The 21,565-nt window shown below is 43.1% G+C and overlaps 1 protein-coding gene across 4 annotated transcripts in view; it reads right to left on the bottom strand.

Moving 5' to 3' along the window:
• Positions 1 to 570: 570 nt before the first annotated feature.
• nav1b (neuron navigator 1b) overlaps positions 571 to 21,565 on the bottom strand; it is a 65,536-nt gene continuing 44,541 nt past the window's right edge. The window contains exons 6-32 of one of the 4 annotated variants that reach the window (XM_030090863.1): positions 21,403 to 21,553; positions 20,227 to 20,527; positions 19,125 to 19,887; positions 17,057 to 17,473; positions 15,774 to 15,934; positions 15,090 to 15,263; positions 14,247 to 14,299; positions 13,951 to 13,974; positions 13,400 to 13,477; positions 12,677 to 12,685; positions 11,544 to 11,627; positions 11,171 to 11,282; positions 10,558 to 10,679; positions 10,034 to 10,042; positions 9,425 to 9,603; positions 9,193 to 9,349; positions 8,890 to 9,088; positions 8,507 to 8,607; positions 8,319 to 8,414; positions 7,765 to 7,933; positions 5,802 to 6,037; positions 5,524 to 5,678; positions 5,370 to 5,441; positions 4,932 to 5,128; positions 4,719 to 4,837; positions 3,880 to 4,077; positions 571 to 3,781 (exon numbers count right to left, since the gene is read on the bottom strand). In XM_030090863.1, coding sequence (XP_029946723.1) covers positions 3,698 to 3,781; positions 3,880 to 4,077; positions 4,719 to 4,837; positions 4,932 to 5,128; positions 5,370 to 5,441; positions 5,524 to 5,678; positions 5,802 to 6,037; positions 7,765 to 7,933; positions 8,319 to 8,414; positions 8,507 to 8,607; positions 8,890 to 9,088; positions 9,193 to 9,349; positions 9,425 to 9,603; positions 10,034 to 10,042; positions 10,558 to 10,679; positions 11,171 to 11,282; positions 11,544 to 11,627; positions 12,677 to 12,685; positions 13,400 to 13,477; positions 13,951 to 13,974; positions 14,247 to 14,299; positions 15,090 to 15,263; positions 15,774 to 15,934; positions 17,057 to 17,473; positions 19,125 to 19,887; positions 20,227 to 20,527; positions 21,403 to 21,553 — 4,420 coding nt within the window. In that variant the 3' untranslated portion in view covers positions 571 to 3,697. Of the gene's footprint in view, positions 3,782 to 3,879; positions 4,078 to 4,718; positions 4,838 to 4,931; positions 5,129 to 5,369; positions 5,442 to 5,523; positions 5,679 to 5,801; positions 6,038 to 7,764; positions 7,934 to 8,318; positions 8,415 to 8,506; positions 8,608 to 8,889; positions 9,089 to 9,192; positions 9,350 to 9,424; positions 9,604 to 10,033; positions 10,043 to 10,557; positions 10,680 to 11,170; positions 11,283 to 11,543; positions 11,628 to 12,676; positions 12,686 to 13,399; positions 13,502 to 13,950; positions 13,975 to 14,246; positions 14,300 to 15,089; positions 15,264 to 15,773; positions 15,935 to 17,056; positions 17,474 to 19,124; positions 19,888 to 20,226; positions 20,528 to 21,402; positions 21,554 to 21,565 lie in introns of all 4 variants that reach the window. The other 3 variants (XM_030090864.1, XM_030090865.1, XM_030090866.1) reach the window with 3 other exon arrangements.

Below are 21,565 nucleotides of genomic sequence, written 5' to 3'. Positions count from 1 at the left end.
AGTTATTAAACAAATTAAAGCTCGTTTTGGACATTCGATCCATGACTGTGACTTTACCAAACAAATTCACAGGAAGCTAATAATTGTCAGAAATTACTCTCAGTAGAATAGAATAGAAAATGCAACATTTTCTGAGCACAAATGTGTTGAATTACTTCTACCAGTCAGCTTTCATTCAAACAACTTCACTGAATGTGATCATATTTTAGTATTTGAAATTATAATTAAAATAGTTTACACTCCTCTTCTTGACCCTTGCTTAATTCTGAAAAGCTCATCAGTGCTAAAATGTTAATCCCATTCAATAGATTTCTTTCCATCAACATCATATAGATTTGTTTCTGTATATTCTAAACACCTCTATATGCCTTTTTCTCCCCCAGATCTTCAGTAATTCAACTATTTCTAGTGTTTCAGTTTCAAAAGCAAGAAAATATTTCACATTTAATGATTACATTTACAAAATTCCTTCAGGGCCTTATTCTGTATTTTAATAACATTAAATATTTTAAAGTTATACGAGCACCTCTTTATAAACCAATAGAAACGCTGGCACCAGAGAACGAGGGATTAAATATAACATGTATTTTATTATTTCCAACAAACAGTGATAAGTGGTTGAAAGCTTCGAGTAGCATGCCTCATCCGAGTACTGGACCCCTCTCTGCACAGCCATATCTTTTCCTCAAGGACCTTTTTTTTTCCCTCTTCAATGATTGTTGCCGCATCCAGAATGCTGCATTATTTACAATCTTTACAATGATGTTCTGTACAAAATAGAGAAATGAAGTTTTACAAAGGATTCTTTAGAAAAAAAAGAAATATCAAATATCTGAGTATTAAAAGGGAAAACATTATCTAGAATGATTTTCCTAAATGATACGTAAATGCTAACATTTGTTTCCTTGTCACACAGCAAGTTTACATGCATTTACAACACTTAGAAACCCTTAACATCAGCACATCAGTGACATTAAATACAGCATAACATCATTTTTAATCTTCGCTTAGTCCACAGCAAGCTTTGTAAAAAATATGACTATTCAGCAACCTGTATTGGCCCAAAAATTTCAGATTTATCTCCATCTAGTTTGTTTGTTGCCACTTTAGGACAGATCTTGATTTCTCTTTATGTTTTTCATGGTTTGACCATTTACACATTCAATTAAATTACTTCTATTGCGGACAAAACGCGTCTGACTACTGGAATTCTTACTCGACATCGCGGAACCCTGTCTTCACTCCCACGCCGGCCAGACCCCGCTCGCTTTAAGGCTCGGTTATCGCCTGCTGAAGCAAGCCTTCTCTTGTGGGCACAGTTTGGTCCAAATCAGGAACTCAAAGACAGACCGACAGAGAAAGCTCTGCGTTCACACGTCTGTTGATTGCCAACACCAGTAGAAGTTGCTGCATAGTCCTGATACACTAGTAAGCAAACACAAATCACAGCTACTACACAGCAACAGGCACAACAACCAGTGGATGAGATGACAGGCTGGAGCTGATGGATGTGGTCAGATCGGAGTGGGGCTGGCAATACCGGCCGATTCCTGAACTATTTACAGTAATGGAATTCATACTTGGCAGGCTGCCAGTGTGGGCCACTAGCTGTTTGACATCTTGTTGTTTTCGATGTCGCGAGTTCATTCGCTTTTGTATCGTTCGACAAGACAGAGCTGCGGATTAGCTTGAAGCTTCATCATCAGCCTTATTTAATTGGTGCAATAAAAGCATGAAGCAGCTCCGGCACAGTATAAAAACATCTAAACCTTCTTTTGAAGCCATCTTTAAAGTGATTTGACATTCATTTACAGGATTTACTTCTTGTGAAGCATTCAGTCTGAGAGTTGAAACGGTGACACAGTTTGAGATGATGAGTTATTCAACACTTGTACTTTAAGTCTTTCACTCCACGAGAGTTTCTTTAGAAAAAAAAATCTGCACAAAGTACTATTTAAAAAAAAAAATCTTTCAACTGCACCCTTGTGCATGAATAATGCACGACATCAAGATGGGTTCACGCCACACGACGTCTCACGTGACTTCACTGTCTCTATGTAATGTCTCCAACAATGTCAACAACACCCCGGACAAAAAGAAAGGGGAACCATCGTCCATACTCATGTCATAAATCCTTTTGTGTTGGACAGAAAAGACACAAAACTCTTTGCTAGCCTACCCTCGACATCTATGTCATTTCCATTTAACACTAAGATGGTTTGGGACCTTTTTAAAGAGCACCATATTTATCTAAATGAGGAATAAAAAGCATGTAGCTTTCAGCTTAAGTCTGTAATGTGCAGGAACTAAAATGGATATATGTTACTTTAGAGTCACTCAGCTATTGGTAAAAGTGTTTCTAAATGGAACTTTATATAAGGCGTCCTTTAAAAGCACCCACTAGATGGTCGATACTCTGACATGGTCGTAGAACTGTTTTCTATACATTCATAGTTGAACTTAAACTCCTAACTCGACGGTCTATAAAGTACAGTTTTTGGTTTATTACATTAGATATTTGCACCAACTAATGTAGATAAAATAACTGCAATGTAGCCTGATTGTATGTACATCATATATACAGTAACGGCTCTGAATGGTGGGGAGATATTTCAGATAAACTGCTCTGTACTTTTTCCTGAATAAACAATCTCACAGAAAAAAAAGAAAGAAAAAAACATATTTGAATTGGATTCAATTAGCATTTGCTCAATCTGTGTCTGTAATATATTTATCCCTGTGTAGTAAGTATCTAATACCTGATACATATGGCCACGTCGGTGACGCTGCTTGTTTTACATGAAGCAGTGAGGAAAATTACCTTAAGTGCTTTTAAAATTAAAAAAAAAAGTGGAGTGTGCAGCAACAACGTGATGAAAGCACATCACATATGTTAGGTTTTGTTTGGGCAAAAGAGTATGACAGCAAGTTCTCTAATTTGAACAAAAAAAGAAGAAGAAATTGAGAGAGCATGTGACACTGTGTACTGAAAAAGATCCTACAGAAGAAGAGCTGAAGAGAGAACTGACTGCCCTCGGGAGGAGTTTGATGAAAGCACCAGGACACTCTGCTGAAGCTGAGGGGACACGGACGTCTTTGTTAAGGCATTTTCTCTGTTTCACCTGCTCGAGTTGTAAAGTTCAGGATTGCATATGTGTGTGATTTGGCCTTCAAAGACTTATACGGCTGATATGTACTGAAGAACTCTGCAATAAACAGTTGCTTCTCAATGCTGTCATACTCTTTTCAGGAATGAGTCATCATTGTTTGAGAGTAGCTCTACTTGACAAGCACCAGACATCCTACGATACACTGGAGCAGAAGAAATAATAGACTCAGTGTGTGTGTGTGTGTGTGTGTGTGTGTGTGTGTGAGTGCACACATGGAAATCCCCTGAAGATGAAGTGCTGAGATGTCGGATTTAATACTGTTCTGTTAGCACCAATCTAAGACAACTGAGGGCTAAAGTGGTGATAAACTGTGAGGTGAATGCTTACGTTACATTTTAATAAAGGATACATATTTCCATTTGATACTCCTTTTTTTTTTTGTTAAACACCACAAGGGTCATAAAGTCATACTTTCAAACTCTGGGAATGAAAATTGAAATCTAAGGGTCCATTTCTTCCTGAATGTGCACTGTAGTTACAGTGAAAACAGAAAAGTAAATTCAAGGTGCTCGGCGTGAGTTTTCCATTCAAAGCTTAGGCAGGGCGGGGTCTTCCTTGTCTGGGGACTCAATGTGATTGGCAGCCTCTTGAAGTTTCAAAAGCATTGCCATCTACAATGAAGAAGGAAAGGTTGAGAAACTTTAGAACTCCGACAGCGTTTGCTCCGGTTTGGAAGGCGTTTCGAAGGTGTCGGGAGAGTTTTTCTCACCAGAGGATCGGACTCCATGGAGCTGGGCGGAGTCTCCTTGTGAGGCCTCTCCTCGCTGGGCTGGCAGGGGCTGCTGGAGCCGATACTGGGGGGAGGGAGGTGGAAGAGCTTCGCCTGGTCCTGCTGGGCAGAGGGCCAGGGCAGGGTGCCCCTCACCCACTCCACCGGGTCCTCCCACACCGCCTTCTGGCCATGGACCTGAAGCACCACAACATATGGAATTCAACACCAGCTTTGCCTTCAGCATTTGATACCTTGTTTACAGTCATTCTTTAAAGGCATTTGCTTCAATCATATTTAAAACCATCCCATTATTTTTTTTGTATTTTACTGTTTTCTTGTGTTATCACCATGTAACACATCTGTGATGCTCTTCAAATGGTACCAACTGGCACGAGAAGCAGTTCACAAACGTTTAAGTGGAATTCCGGCTGACTGACGCGCCCGCAAAAAAGGAGTCAGAAATAGAAGACAGATGAACTGGTTTCTGTCTGCCGATGAGACGCTCTAAGCTTTGGATCAATAACTTCTTAACCAGACGTTTTTAATCTGTCCTCTATTGCTGCCCGGAGCGATCCGTCTCCTCTGTTCAGATTGCTGATAGACGCAGGAGGGAAGCTACACAGGGTTCTGGGATTTAAAAAAAAAAAAACTTGTATTGACCATGTGCTGAGATTTTATTGATGTGTCTGGAAAACTGCAATTTTTATTGTATGTGTCAATAACAAACAAAAAGCCAGGCTGCTGGATCATTAGGCCAGACTCACACTGCTGTGTGGGGAGGAGGCTGTGACTCAACCCGATGTGCTGAAAACTGACTCTGGGCTGTGGCATCTCACCTTGATGCCATCCTTGGCCCCTTCTTGCAAATATGGAATAATAGAGTGATTCCAAAGATCAATGAACCATGAGCGAAATTCATCCACTGTGACCGGACAGGAGAGAAAAAAGCAAGGACCTGCAATAATAGGACAAGAAAAACAACGAGGACACAGTGAGAATAAAGGGTGATTTGTTTTAAGGCTGGATAAGGCTCTCTCTGTTCTCGGTACCAATGAGGAAGTCGGATGTGCTGTGCTTCTCCAGGAAGGCATGCAGATGATACCACAGCTTGGGAACCCAGTCCAGCACCCGGATGAGGTCCTCGTTGGTCAAATTCCTCTCGTCTTCTGACTCCATCATCTTTCTGTGCAAATATCGCACGAGGAAGCCGTTGGCTGGCTCCACGTTGTTGGAGAAGGTCACCATCCTGAGAGGGGAAAAGGGACAAAAACAGGGTGAGCAAAATGAGAGCGGGCATAAAAAAACCTGTTTAAATTCAGTTTCTGTATTTTCACTGTCGCAAACATAAATAACAAAACCTCTTCATTCTGACTTATTTAACAAGTGTAAAGAAATCAGTTCTGATTTTAGATCCTTTCAGAAAAAGCTGAACAAATTCTTACATACATCTCTTCAAGTTTTCAAAGATTTTTCTGTTTGAAACTAACCTGAAGCTGAGATGCAGACCGTGGTTTGCGATCATCTTCACAGGCTGATTGCTTGTTCCAATGATGTAAGGACTAAACGGAGAAACGGCGTTTGATCAGTTTACATTGAAACACATCATGATTTGAGTGTAAAGCCTGTGTATGAAGAGTTTACCATTTGTGATATTTGCAGGTGAGAGCACCATTGACGAGTTCACTGAGAGCAGCGGGGTCGTGGACGTCGTCCAGAATAACTACCAGAGGTATTTCTGAAGTAGTGGTTTCCCGATCTATTTGATTGGCCAAGTTAGACAGATAAAGCTGCAGATCCTGAGGAGGAAGAGAGACAGACACATGAGATGAGGACGGGTAATTGACAGAGATACCGACACCACAACAGACCAAACACACTCAGTGTCGTATCGATTTTCACGCAACATCAGCATCATCTACCTTGCATGACTGGCGGTGCATGTTGAAAGTGACCACGATGCTGTCTGTGACTTCCCGGGCGCTGCGGTCCACCAGGTACTCAGCCAGCCGGGAAGCGAGGTAGGTCTTACCCGTCCCGCTGGGACCGGACAGGATGAGGCGGCGGTGTTTGAGCAGAAGACTGATGTAGTGTTGCATCATGGGTTTGGGAATGAGCGTCTCAAAAACCAGGCTGTCCACACACTTCTCCTTCAAACCTGAGCAAACACAGGTGAAAACGGCAAATGGCTTTTAGAATGGGCTTTCTGCTAATTACCCAGGATGCACAAGATTAAGTGATAAAGAGGAGTTTGATATTCAAGTGATTGATAAGAATTTTGTCAATACCTGCAGCAGAAAGAAAACACCTCACAAACCAGAGGGGCTTAAGTAAAAAGATGTTGTGAAATTAATTTATACCACCTAACACGTCTTCGTAGCTAACATCAAGCTCAGGCATGTCTTTCTGAAAATAGCTTTGCATCAAGTACAGGAAGTGGGTACACCCCCAGCCCCCAGCCCCCAGCCTGCAGGAGTGCAGTCTGCCTTAGCGTCTATGGGGCCCAAGTGTCTGAGGCCGGTCCACCAGCTGGACCCGTCTGGACTCAGATCAGGTTACTGAGAGCCCTGTCTGGGCTGCCGCTGCTTTCCCAGCTCTCCTAGCACGCCGGTCCTCACATTCCTGCATGCAATGGTGGAGAGAGGTCAACTTCCAAACTGGATCCCTGACTCTCTCTCTCTCTCTGCTGATCGCAGCTTTGGCTTGAGGGCAACTGATGGACTCCTCATCTGTGCAGCTCACAAAACAAAACACTTCCAGGAATACAAATATGATCCACATATGTCCCGTTCCTCCTCATTCTGTGTGAAAGCATCCGCTCATCACATGCTGGATGTATTAATGAGTTAATCAGCTGCCACGGGGTCGTGTAAGTTGAAGCGCTTTGGGTTAGGATGACGACATGGAGAGAAAAACAAGAGGAACTAAACACCAGTTAGGACGGCCACAAACGCAGTCACACTCTGAGAAACAGGCCAGCATAAGGATTTGTAATTAAGACTTCAAATAAACACTGGAAAGCAAAGCGAAGACAAAACTTCTGATGGGCGAAAAGAAACCTGATTGAGAAAACACTGGTATTTACATGTGAACAGAGGTTTCAATATTTGAGGCATGAAAATCAAATTTGCAGTCGCGAGGCTCAAACTTCGGATCTCCTGCTGTGTTTAGATTTTACACAGTAACATCTTTAGTGGGGGGGCTTCACCGAGAAGCTGGTGAGGATTGACTCACAGCAAATAGACTCCAGACCTCCTTCCACAAGCCAAAGACATGCTTGTTAAGTGTACTGGAGACTTAAATGACCCAGAGGTGTAAACGAGTGTGGGACTGATTGTCTGTCTGTCTGTGTTAGTCCTGTGACAGGCTGCTGAGCAGTGAATGGTCTACTCTCACTCTCAGTAGGAACAGACTCCAGATCTGCACGACCGTCCTCACATAACGCCAGGAGACAAACTGATAGAAGCTGTAGCTGTGTGAAGCGTTTCTGACATTGGCTTCCTTTCCCCTGAATTAAATATGGTCCTTCTGCTTCATGCTCACAGCTGACACAGTGTTTTGAGCAAATCAAAGGTTTTAAACACTTTTTTTTTGCAGAGGTTGGTTGGGCAAACGATCTGAACACTTCAATAGCAGCGCTGTTTGTTGCTCTCAGTGTCTGTCCTCGTCCACTATCCCGCTAACCCGAACCGGTGCAGCAGAACGCTGCCACCTCTGAGTCTGGTTCTGCAGAGGTTTCTCCAAGGGACTTTTTCCTCACCGCTGTCGCCAAGGTTTGCTCATATGGGATGGTTTGATCTTTCTTTTTTTTTGTTTCCCTCCATGTTATGAACTGGATGTTTGAGGAGTGATATACAAATACAACAAATCCAGTTGTCTGCAGACCTTTCAAGGCCACAGTGATGCCGCCGGGTCCTCGGGACATGCAGCGAGACGGCTGAGTCTCAGGAGCGTCTCCTCCCAGCACTCTCTTGATGTGCCCCATGCTGTAGCTGTAGATGGAGTCTGTAGACAGCCCCAGGCTGGAGGTGGGATCCACCTTCGCAATGTACACCTGGAATGAAAAAGAGGAAAAAAAAACAAAGAAAAACAAACAGATATAAATGATGAAAAGCGATTTTGAGTTTGCAAAGGAAATAGCTTGCATAATATGTGGGACAGAGTCTCCCTTGTGAATATTCCCAGCGATTTTCCAGCAGTGTGGGTTCTGCTGAGGACACGTTGGCTTTTACTGGATACCATCCATACCAGGAACGCAGCGGTAGAAACAATACTTGCCGTGCCTGCTTAAATGACCTTGTCTAGCTGAGCAACAGATGAGCTCTGTAAAGGAACAACCTGCTAAATTTAATGTGACAGCTGAATCACAATTGTGCTTGGAGCAAAGTGTACATTCAGTCCTTGAACAGGACACATTGAGCCAGGAGGAGGCGTCCCACCTTAAAAGCCTGGCTGACTGCTGAGTCCAGCATGACCCAGTCCATTCTGCCGTTCACACGGACCGTGCCGATGAAGAAATCCTGCTGCTTGACATCCTGTTGACACAAAGCGAAGGTGCGGTGAGCGGATGACAGAAAACATTCAGGGAAGCGGAGACGGCTTTGGAAACACAACGAAGCACAATCACCTCTTTGAAGACGCGCAGGTCTGCAACGCAAACCACCACCCTGACGCGATGGTCGTCTCTCTGTGCAGAAAGGCTGAGAGAGTCGGCTGAGTGGGTGTCTGCTGAGGGGGAAATTGAAGAGGACAGAAAGAGAAAAAAATAGAATGTTCATTTGAGTCTGCGAGACAGGCTGCACAAACCGGTGGTTTTGTGCAATTAGTTACTTTTTCTCTTTGTGTATTGAAAAGTTTAATGAGAGGGTATATCGTGGAAAATTCATTTTATGTGGATACCTTCAAAAAAAGAAAAAAAGGAAGTCAAACACAGCTACAGGAGTCAGTGGTGGTTTCATGTGGGGTTTTATTACCATGTGAAAACAGAGTCAGATCATATTCATAGCATACCTGAGCCGTTTCCTTCGCTCAGCCCTCTGCTGTAGCTTTTCGGCATGTGAATGGCCACAGACTGTCGAGGTGAAGAGTTTCCCAGAGTAGTGAGACCCGATGACTGGGAGACAGAGCTGGAGGGTCCGGGCGACGGGCAGGGGGACAGAGTGCCCGTCTTCAGCTGATCATTCTCAGCCTTCAGGTTCTCCACGGTCCTCTGTCAAACCAAATCAGCTGTTAGTACAATAATCAATTCATTTAATGATCAGTGTGCTCATAAAGCTATTTTATATCCACTTCCAAACAGAACATCACGTGTACCTGCATGTTGGTCATGGCGTCCTGCAGCTGCTCCAGCTGATGAGCAGAGCTGAGCGCCTCCAGCCGGATGTCGGTCAGTTTCCGCTCCTTCTCCCACAGCTCGGACCGCAGCTCCGTCACCACCTTATCGTCAGGAACGTCCTCTTCTTCACACAGTCTGAGGACGTACAAGAGATAAGGAGTGACTATCTGAGTGTATAAAATCTTATTTCCCATCTGTGAAGGGGTTTACCTTGATGATGATGCAGAGGTTGAAGACTTCATGGCGCCTGAGGGGTTTTCTCCGTCATGGTGGACTTTGGGGGAGGAAGGTGCTGAAGACTCTGGGGTGGCGATCTCTTCAATATCAGCATACGGCCCAGATGACTTGGACCCCTTCTTGCTGAAAGCCTTGTTAAAGGAGCTGCGCAGCTGTCGACAGAAGAAACAAAACAAAGACATAAATGATGATTTGAATTGTTGTATTAGCCAACATTTGCACCAGGGGGTTATTACCAAACTTTCCAAATGCCGTGATGTGATAAGAAAGCTCTGATTTCACAAGTATTATCCTTAGTTTATGTTGCCAACACTTTTAAATATGAGAAAGTGGTTACATCTGCAAAAATATAAAACAACCTGACATAAAAATTTGGAGTTATCTGGATATATAAACATAATTCTTTGATTCCATGTTACAACATGACAGAAACATAGTATGCAGGGATCTGGTCATTCCTCGTGAAAAACACAAATGACGAAATGTTTCCAAACATTTCACAAGTATGACTGGTGAGGGGGACGCAAGCAGGGAAGTGTTGAGAGGAGCTGGAGGTTTGTTTACTGCAGCAACGTCACTCACCTCAAAGACCTAAAATAAAAAAGCAGGGCAGCATGAGGGAGAGACCAGAGTCATACTTAATAACAGATTTGGAACAAGATAGGAGGAGAATTTCACACATACACACACAGACACGAACACACACAAGCAGGAAAATCGAGGAGGAGAACAGCTGACTGACTTTTCCAGATGAAACACAACACAACGGAAACTGGTGTAGCGTTACAAAAAAAAACAAAAAAAACTACAGGCTGATGGCAGGGTCCTATTGTATTCCATGTATCTGAAATTATTTGCGTTAAAATGTAATGTTTTAACGGATAGCTTAACTACCATGTTGCTTTTTCACAGGAAAAAGGAGTGATCTGATGGTCAAATCACTGTAAGATAACTGACTGAATGTGTTTATTTCCACACAGGACAGCAGAGTCTGTTATCATTCCTCATGTTGTAAACCCCAGAATTATGCTCCATTAGTTCAGGTTGGAACTGATAAAACCGTTTATACTCAGTCTGATCACGAGGATCTGCGAGCTTCTCCTCACCCAGCTCTTCTTCTTCTTCTTCTTGGCCTCCTGCTCTTTGAGACTCCCGACGCTCGAGTGGCTCGTGGTGCTCGCAAGACTGGAGATGCTTTCGGAGGAATTCTGGCGATTGATCAGCAGCTCTGAAACCAAGAAGAGACTGATCAATGCCAAAAAATAAGCAAAACATGTTTTTCTGGGTAAAGGTTTATTTACTTCTGTACCTGCTAGTCATTAGTTAATTCATTATGAGTTTATAAATTTGATCATTCAAAAAAAAAAAAAAAAAAAAAAGAGGAATTGGGGTAAATGTCATTTGCAAAATGGGACAAAACACAAGAAATATTTGAATATTCCACTTGATCAAAGCTGTGGAGTTTCTGAAATAAAGTGGATAAAATATGAATAATCATTCTGTACTGTTCAGTCCTGCGGAATGAATATGACTGGAAATGCAACTCGTGACATGCTGCTTAATATAGAAAAAGACTTCATTCTAAAGAAATTAAATTAAATAATTCTTTCTCTGCATGATACATAATTTCGAGATAAAAACAGGTGTTTCAATAAAGGTAATTTAAAAACACAGACAGTTGTGTAACAGTAATGAATGACACTGAGTCACGATCTTTACCTTTTGGGGTGATGTCTGGATTGCTGAGAGCCCCCTGGATGATTTCCTGGGCTTCTGTGTTTTTCACTTTCAGGATCTCGATGGTGTCCTTCAGCTCATTGAGCTCAGAGTCCTGAAAGAATTGAAAAAAATAATACTGGCTGTTCGCTGACAGGCTGATAACTGAGACAAGATTCCTGCGCGGTGATGGATGTCAGTCTGTGTTGAGTGGACGATGACAACACGGAGGTTCCCCACTATGCAAACCTCTGACCCCCGTCTAAATTACAAAAACAGCTGTCTCAGTATAAGTTTTCAGTCGATATTTGAGGGTTTGTAAAAATAGAACTTCCCAGGTAGTGCAGCATTCATTAGTGCCATCTGACCAGGATACCTTTTGCTCTGAGGAGACCGACAATGTCTGCAGACGAGCTGTCATCAGCGCCAGACTTTGCTCGAATGCTGCCACCAGATTAGCCTGCAAGAAAAAAAAAAGCCACGGAGGGAAGAGGAGACTGAGTGTGTGCGGAGAGGCAAGGCAGGTATGAGTCACCAGTGGAATTAAAATTGGTCTGCAGCCTCAAACACAAACAACAAACAAATGGCTTCCTCCGTCTGCGGGGGATGAGGATGGAGCAGACAGCTGTGGGTGATGTCAGACATGAAACAGGACATTCGGGTAATGGCGGTGAAGGAAGGAAGCGGCGTGGCACTGGGGGATAAACCTCGTCAGTTTGACCTTTAGGGCTCGACCAACACTGCTGATGATGGAAGTGTGAAGGAAGGAAAAATCCTGTCCAAGCAACGGCTGACACATCATACGCAATTAGTTAGAAGATCAGAGATAGAAGTGTGGTATGGGTCGTTCCAGGATGGTTTGAATGGGAGTCTGGTAAAATTAACCTGTTCTGGCTTCATTTAGACCGATATCACTGGGACATTGTGAAATATATTTAGGAAACATCTTTCTACAAATAATAATAGTTTATCCAATACTGAATCAATGAAGAAGCAATTACGTATGGTATTCACTCCTGACTTCACATGAACAGCAAAGCTTCACTATAATGTATTTTACATCTGATCATGACAACTGAATGAAGCGCTATATTATTTCATTTTATTTTATCTCAATTAAAAAACTTTAAAGTTTACCTTTAATTGTTGTACAACACTTAACTATTTTATTTAAAATGTATCAAAGCATGAATGTGTGCTATTTTAATGACCTATAATGAGACTACCAGCACATGTAGATACAGATTAAACTAGTTGAACAATTCACTACTCATTTTCTAAAAGATTAAAATTGCATTTACTATTTTTATCTTGAAACTAGACCATTAAACAGCTTTGACTGACCAAAATCTCCCATTTTCTATCAAAGGAAAGTGATCGACAGTTCCACCAAATATGAAATAAATTAAAACGCTTGGTCATGATTTACCAAAGCCAAACACAGATGTCAGACGATCACAAGATATTTACTACGTATTCTGAGAGAGCGACACAGCAGCTCTAACAAACCTGGCCTAGCTGTTACACCAGCATCCAGAGGTGTGGGTCAGTGAGAGGCAGGCAGGGAGGGGGCAGCAGTGAGTCCAGCGGTCAACACAGCCAGAGGTGTAAAAGAGAGGGACACCGGTGTTAGGCGAGGGAAAAAAAAACTTCTTACAAAACATAAACAGGTACGAACGCGCCCGCACAGTCAAGTCTTCCAGAGACACAGCCACACACGCATTCAGCCATCACAGCTGGGCGTCGTACAGTCAGTTGATACGTTCAAGGCACAAGGTTAGCCGCCAGCAAAGCAAGTTAGTAAACGTGCAAAATAAGATTGGTTGTGACCTCGTTTGGAATCTGAATTCGCTAACAAAGTTAAAGTCATGTCTCATTAAATCTGCATAATTCAAGACTCAAAACAGAAGAACGAAGCAGGAGGTCTGCTCAATCTCGCTTGAAACGGTTACAAACAAGGCCAAGCTTAAAGAATACAAAGATGTTCGTGAAAACATAGATTCTAGTTCAATCAGTTAATGCGAAGGTAAGTTTTGTAGGAGTTGAATCAGCATCTAGAATTAGCTGCAGTCATGTTTCTTTTCTTCAGGTCAGGAGAGAGTTTCATTTATTAACCCACCAGGAGGCTGCGGGATTAAAATTCAATGACTTATCAAAACGTATCAAGTCAAGAAGTCACGAACAAATGAAATATTAATAATTGAACAAATAAACCAAAAATGTTATACGCACATTGGCGGAAAGTTGCATGGTCAAGTTGGCAACCTTCTCCTGGGAGGATTCCAGCTCACGCCTCAACTTGCGGATTTGCTGCGGAAAAAGAACAGACTCCATCTGAGAGCAGTATGAACACGGTGAGCAAAGAAAACAAATAGAGGAAGAACACTGGAACTGTTGCGGATGTTAGTCACAACTGATGATTATGATATAAAAATGATGTTCCAACATATGATTTTTAGTTCTTTTTTTTAAAGAATTAAAGGCAGTGTTCAGACTCCTCTGGTTCAAATTAAAATAGCATAAAAAGCATTAAGTATTTTTCATGTTGTGAAAGTGTTACATAGCCTGTTTTTATTAAATGTTACATGACGGTGCAGATGAAAAGAGATTATGAGAGACGAGACAAAATGAACCAAGTTATGAGCTCCAGATAAAAATCACAGACTTTCTGGAACACCAGCACATGATTTGATGGCTGGATGATTTTTAACAGGAAATGATGGATGGATGATGTGGAGGAAAGGTACTATGAGAGCTGAATCCTCATGACACCGTGTCCTTACCTCGCCTTGTATCCTCTCCTCATTCTTAAGAAAGCATCGTGAAAGCAAGACGGATTAGAGGGTTAACTTTCGGGGCAGTGAGGTGAAGTGAACTACTCAACAACAATAAAAAGGCTTTCATTGGATTTTCTTAGCAATTGAACTTAAAACTTATTGAAAATGTTAATAAATTACAAGATTAAACACTGAAGATACATATTCTCCCAGGTCGTGGGATGTTTTGTAGTAAAACAAAGGATCGTTCTGACAGTTTGTCAGTTTTCAGTTGTTGCTTTACAAGAAACACAAGTACTCACCGAGGAATAGTTGGATGAAGCATTGGATGCCAAAGAGAGGACTGAGCCGTGCACTACAAACAAGACAAAATTAAGATGTGAATGAACATCAAAACTAACAGAGCATCTTTAGAAACAGTGTTAATGTGATACTTAAGAATGTATTAATCAAATGAGTGACTGAGATATTTGAAAATCATATTTTTAGTTTTCTTCACTTTGACATTTTGGAGAACGTCAGGATTCGTGATAATTCTAAGAATTCCTTCCTGGTCATCTGATCTTTGTGTCTTGCTTCAGAGCTAAAGACAATGCAATTTCAGTTAAAAGAAAAGGTACATTTTATTGGTTAGCAGTGTGTATCTCCAGATATGTGTTTCTAAAACTGGCACCTACAAAGCTTGCAGTTGGTCAAGTATGTTGCTCCAGACGTTGTTGTTGTTGGTTTAGGATGGTAACTTGCGTCAATGAAAAAACAAGGTAAACAAAATACACCAGGACATATCATAAACAAGAAATCACTATAGCATCGGGATATACTGAGAGACTGACGTTGGTAACAGTGTAGGATTACAATGTTTTGTAGACAGCTTGCCAATTATCTGAAACTGAGAGCAGGTTTGATCTATCACTGGGGGGTCTCATGTTTTGTTTACATTTTGACTACAGGTAGTCCATTTCAATCCTTACATAGCTTTCTATAAATCTACCATGGATGCCTCAAGACAACTGCGCACTTTCCTTGCAAAAGAAAGCAAATGCCTTTTTGATATTTCTGCTCGACAGATTGGGTGCATAATATGAAGAGAGCTTCGTCTCATTCGGCCGAGATTACAAGACTCCTGCGGGGAGGAAGAGGCTCACCATCATCGCCTGGTTCACGGAAAGACCCGGACCGCATCATGCTTTTTGGCCGGTCAGCCAGGGACATGCTGCTGCCCAGGGGGGAGGATCCATACAGATCGCAGGATGACTCACTGGGGGGGCCGATGCTGTTGGAGCGAGATATCCTCGGGCTGCCACTGGAAATTGGGGCAACTATTATGAGAAAGACACATAAAAACTGTCAGAGTCGGTGCCAATGGAAGAAATAGGCAGACAGAGTGGGCCTACACCTTGGTATAGCCCCCTTATTTCGATGACTCAGTGTAAGGCAACACTATGGTTCCACAACAGTCACAATGATAAATATAGACCGACTTGACCCCCTCATTGCTTCCATCTCCTGCATCGTTCAGCCTTCATCTCAAGGTTAACAGTGTGTGTGTGTGTGTTTGTGTGCACGCACATACACACACTGATAAACCTAAAGCTCTTGTATTTGGCTCCTTATCACTTGCATGAAATAATCCAACATTGACACCCTGTGCCAACATTGCTCAGCTGTGAGGAGTCCCTCAGTCTGATCTCCGAATTCTCATCCTCAATAATACTCCACGTCAAGGCAGACGGCTTATCGGAGAACTCTCGTCTAATTACTTTCAAAGTTTAAATAGCTTTTTAGTAGTTTTTAGCATTTGGCTGCCAAATGGAGCAGGCAAGACTCACCCACGTTGGTGAGAGGGGTTTTGCTGGAGGAGGGGAGGAGGGGGCGAGTGGGAGACGGCAGCTGGGGGGGGCTATCACTCTCCGTCATGCTGGATATGGTGTGGGAGTGACGCCTTCCCGGTTTGCTGCCTTCACTCTCCGACAGGCTCGAGCCAAAGCGCCTGGGAAAAAAGAAATGCCACCATTAACGTGATCAGTGAGCTCACCTTAGTCTTTAAAAGGGAAAATAATGAAGACACGCATTCAGACATGTATGTTTTTTAGAAAGATTAAACAAAATAAAATCCAGTTTGTACATGTAGTCAGTGTTAAAACAGTGGAAAGTTTCAGAAACAACAATTTCTAAATGTACACTCCTTTAGCAGAAAATATTTTGGATCATGTCCACCTTGATAAACACACATTCTGTGATTAATCCAGCAATTCATCTTCAACATGGGAGCTGGGACTTTCCAATCTGAGGGGGGGGAAAAAATAATACATAAAATACCAAGTTGGCTGCAAACCAACTTAGTCAACGCTGGCTCAGTTGGACATCGGAGTTGCTGCTCTAATAAATGTCCCCATTTCCACTATTAGTGGAAAACAGATGGACATATTTGTAAAAGTAGGCAATGCAAACTGTGTGCTTTGCTGACTGAGTTGCTTCATTGTTCGACAAAAACAAGAGACAAATATTAGTTTCCCCTGGTGGTTTTATCTTTCATTTATACCAAAGAAGACCATTGTTTCTTCAATGTTTAATCAAATAGTAGAATAATTACTGACAATTTCTGGTGGAACACTACGCCCTGACAAAATAGGCGAATAGGCAACATCGAAATTAATGGATACAACATGTGTTTGTGAGACACAAGAACAAGTTCACCCTCAGATTGCAAAGATTGCCACACAACTCTCAATTAATGGCTGCTTTAAGAACACATTCATTTGCATTTTTCAGTAATCAACCATGCAAAATGTCATCGCGAGCTGGCACCGCCTCATTGGTGCAGAGAGAATAAGCACAACGTTGTATTTGTGTCTCTACAGTTGGTGAGTTGGTGAACTCTTCACTTGCAGGATGAGATTGTGTTGAATGTTCGGGGTTTCACCGAGAAGAACAGGAAATTTGATTTGAGATTCCTGTAATAATAATATTTTAGAAGAGATAAAGAAACATTAAGCTCACAAAAACCGATGATATGATTGAAAACCTGGGAAATGAATGCTGGAATTTCAAGGAGACAGTAATGTAATCTCATTTTGCCCCCAAAACAGACCGGAGATTCTCTGATACTTGCCTCTCGGAGTGGGTGAGAGACGTCCTGCTGCCGGCCCCCCACGTTCCGGTCGTCCGCTCTTCCTTGTTAGGCGTGTCTGTTGCGACGAACCGGGCACTGGAGGGGACGCTCATCTGCAGGGGCAGGGACTCCATGCTCCGGTGCATACCCGTCAGTTTCGGGTAGAGCATGGGTGAACCGCTCAGGCTCAGGCTCTCGCCGGTGTAGGAGCTGGCCGAGTCGATATGCAGGATGGGCGCTGGGCTGGGGGTGAGGCGGGCGGCTGTGTGGGAACCCGCCAGGTCTTGAAGCTTGGAGTATGGAGGGACTTTGGGTGGAAGGTCTTGGATGGTCACGCAGGAGTCGAGACTGTTGGAATTGACCTTGTCGAGGTGAGCCAAGCTGGGAGGACGACCCAGAGATTTTGTGTTGAGCATCCTGGAAATCAGGCAAGAAGCAAAGCAAGATGTCAGAAAACAAACCAGGGCGAAGTCCAGAGCTACAACGTAACAACAGTATGACTAATGCAATTATTGATATTGCCAAAAGTATTTGCTCAGCTATCTTATTGATTTCAGGTGTTCAAGTCATTTCCATGGCCGTAGACGTTTACAATCAAGCACCCTGGCACGCAGATTATTTCACAAACATTTGCCGTCACTCCCAGGAGCTTAGTGAAGTCAAGCATTGTACAATGGTAAGATTCGACCTGTGCAATATTTCCTGCCGTGAAATATCCACGCTAACAAATATTCACTAATCAACTGTAAGTAGTTCTACAATAAAGTGACAGTGATTGGGAACAATAGCAACTCAGCCATGAAGTGGACTCAAAAAAAAAAATTTCAGAGTGGGATCAATGATGTGTGCAGAGATCACATTCTGCAAGGTCAATAGAAGCAGGACTCCAAACTTCGTGTGATCTTCAGAACAACACACAGAGAGCTTAACGGAGGGTTTCCATGGCCGAGCAGCTGCATCCAAGCCTTAGCTCATCAAGTGAAATGCGAAGTGTTGGATGCAGTGGCGTAAAGCACAACAGCATTTGATGCTAGAACAGTCGAGACATGTTCTCTGGAAGGACCAATCGCACTACTCCGTCTGTCAATCTGATAGACAAGTCTGAGTTTGGCAGTTGCCAGGGGAACGGTGCTTATCTGAGTACATTTTGCCAAGTATTACATTTGGTAGAGTCGGAATTATGGTCTGGGTTTGTTTCTGGGGAGTTGGGCTCGGCCTCTTAGTAAAAGAAACTCTGAGAGCATTCTGTACAATTTCATGCCCCCAACTTTGTGGGGAGAGTTTTTAGGTGACCACTTCCTGTTCTAACTTGACTGGTCCTGTCAGAGTCCTGACCTCAACCTGACAGATCACCTTTTAGATTAATTAGAGAAGAGAAAGTGAGCCAGACCTTCAAATTCCTAAACCAGTGTCTGACCTCACAAATGCCCTTCTGGATGTATGGTTCAAAACTCCTGAACACCTAAACCCTGTGTGAAGCTTTTCTAGGGGAGTTGAAGCTGTTCTAGCTTTAAAGAGTGGATCGACATACATAATACAATTATTGTGTGTGAAGTAGTGTGTGAAGGCAGGTGAGCAAATACTTTTGGCAATATAGTGTATATTAATCGTTAGTCACATAAAATGCAGATATTTTTCAGATTTAAGTTATTCCTAATCGTGCACAGCTTAAATATTGTGTATGCAGATATTTAAAAACATTTAGAGAATATTCTACACTTGGTACATAAAAACACAAAAAAGTTCTATAACACTGGTTGAAAGTGATCCAGTGTAAATATTATATAAACTGAGTCCTGCAATTTTTCATTGGCAAATTATTTTCCCAGGCAGGAACAATGTTTATCGGAAAACAGATTTTGTCATTTCTTTTTCATCCTGTCAGTTCCACAACTGAAATTTCACTTGCATTGAACTGTGGTGTAGTAATGACAGGCAGCAAAATCATCAGCATACCAAAACCAAGTGGCATGTGTAACTAATACCACTACAGCCAGAAAGAATCCTGAGGAAAACTCTGTATGGTTTGTGTGATCCAAAGCATTTGAGGCTTTTTAAAATGAGAAACCTTGGTGTAGTTGGTGATGACAGTTCGGGGTATTTGCTGCTGCTGGTTCGCCTCAGGCCATGCAGCTTCACAGCCGGCTCTCCGCTGGATTCAGACTGAGCGTCCTCTGCTTTCAGAGCGCCGCAGTCCATGTCGCCACCCACAGCCTTGGCCTTGGCTCTTTCCTTTTCCTTCTCTCTGTCCGTCTGGTTCACGGGGCCTGAGCTCGTTCGGTTCGTCATTTTAGCGCTACAGCTGCTTGGTTCTTTGACCCTGGGCCCCGTGGAGGCCATGGGCACGGGCTTCAGACTCAGCAGACTGGAGTCCATGGTGCTGCTGATCGGACGACTTGCAGGGCGGCCAATCACACTGAGCGTGCTGGATTTGGCCGGTCGGGGCAGGCTGCGGTACTGAATGCTGTTTCGGGCGTTTGGCCCCAGGAAGCTCTGCTCGCTGCTGGCATCAAAACTGTTCTTTCTGCCGGAGGGTATCCCTCCTCCCACTGGCTTCACGGGGATACCAGATGACTTGGGGGTTTTTCCCACAGTAGCAGAGCCACTGGAGATCGTTGCGCCCCCTGCTGTCATGACGGTTGCGGTGCCAGTGGCTGTTGGTGGCTTTTTGTAACCGAAGGAGGCTCCAGCAGACGGTTTGATCAGACCGGACGGGGGCTTCCGGTGCTCTCCGTGATGATGATCCCTCCCAGCGTCTGATCGTGACCGCTGCAGACCTGCGGTTTTGATGGACATCTTGGATTTGTCCAGTGGTTTCTCACTTTTAGGTGCTATTACAGGAAGACAAGGAGAACTGATTACATTGTGAAAAAAAAACATGCTTAACTTATTTTAAAGCTCAGTTTTCTTCATTTGTCTTTTAGTCACAAAGGAACAGAAATTTCTTTATATGTATCAATGCTTTTATGACAAAAACTGCAAAGAAATTCATAGATTTATTTTTTAATAACATATTCTAAGGGCAGTAAACCATGCAGGCTTAATTTATTATTGAAATAATTAAGCAGCACTTTGCTGTTTATTAGTGATTCACCAAATTCTGTTTAACAACAGGAACTTTACAGAAACAGAAGCAGGAAAAACGAATTATAGATTTCATGAGGACTTACCTACAACCTTCAGCATGCTCTGGGAGGTATGGGTGATTGGGGACGTCACGCCCACAGGAGGATTTCTGCCCTTTTTGAAGCTCCCAGGCTGACCCAAACTCTGAGGCTTCTTCAGATCGCCTTTCACCCCGAAATCCTCATTGAGGCCCGGAGGCCTCTTTCTCCACTTGCTCGGGGCGTCTGTCTTAAGACTTCCTGTCTCATAGCTGCTGCTATGAAGCTTATGGCTGGCTTTGCCATCCTCGCTGTACCAAGAAAGTCCACTTTCCACCAGGGAGCGCTTTTCTGCATCGGTGCGGAGCTGCAGAGGGAGGGAGAAGAGAGGCGCAGTGTGGGTAAACGTCAGACATGGTCCATGTTATCTCTGTCCTCTAATCTGGGCTCCATCTAAACTGCATTCCAGCGGGAAGGAGGAACAGATACAGTGATATGTCCCAACAGATTAAGGAAAACCACAGAGAAAGACAAAGGAAGGAAAATATGTATTCACTGGTTTAACACCGCGAGATTAGTCAGCACATTATTTTAGTAGAGAGCTTGAATAATTAAAAGCAGCAGAGGCCTTTCACTCTGCGTTCTATGACTTTGCAGTTGAGAGATTAAAATGACAGCTACATAATAGAGAAACGATCATGTGGTGCATTGCAGAGGTAGCAGTGAGGGCAAAATTGAGCATGCTGTTTTTTGGCAGCCTATAAATGCAATCGAGAGCGACAGATGGCTCATTGAGGGGCCCTAATCTTCTCTGTTTTCACTACAGAGCACTCTATAAATAAAAACAGACAGTAAACTGTTTAATAGTTTGTCCGTTTGGGACAAAATTGAACCAGTTCATTTTGTCTGCCTGTCCTCGCCTCCCAAGTTTACAGTGTACCGTCATTTATACACAGATCGAAGTGAAATTTAAGACATTAGTTGGATGCTTTAGTCCAGGAATGAACTTGTTGAGGATGGAAAAGCAACACATCTTTGAGTGGATGAGGACCTTGGCCTGTGGAGTGGCCACCGGTTTACAAATATCACTGAGGTGAGGTCTGAGGTGTCTTCTGTGGCCTCTGTAAAATCTAAAGGCTTTCCTCTCAACACAAAAAGTACATCGAACATTGAAAATAAACTGACAGAGACAGAAACTTTGCCACATGCTGTGTTACAGACCGGTGCAACATTTCAGCTCACCATGGCAGACGAGTTGCGTCTGGATCCTAAGGGTGTGCTTGGGAGGGAGTTCAGAGACGAGCTGGCGTTGAACTCCTCTGAGCTGAGGTTCTCCGAGCCGTCGCCATCGCCGTCGCTGAGCCCACTGCTGATGGAGCTGCTCTCATCCCAGCTGAAAGAAGAC

This window comes from Salarias fasciatus, chromosome 5, assembly GCF_902148845.1.
Source record: "Salarias fasciatus chromosome 5, fSalaFa1.1, whole genome shotgun sequence".
Classification (NCBI taxonomy): domain Eukaryota; kingdom Metazoa; phylum Chordata; class Actinopteri; order Blenniiformes; family Blenniidae; genus Salarias; species Salarias fasciatus.
The sequence above is the reverse complement of the archived record's forward strand: the minus strand, read 5'-3'. Positions and strand labels throughout refer to the sequence as shown.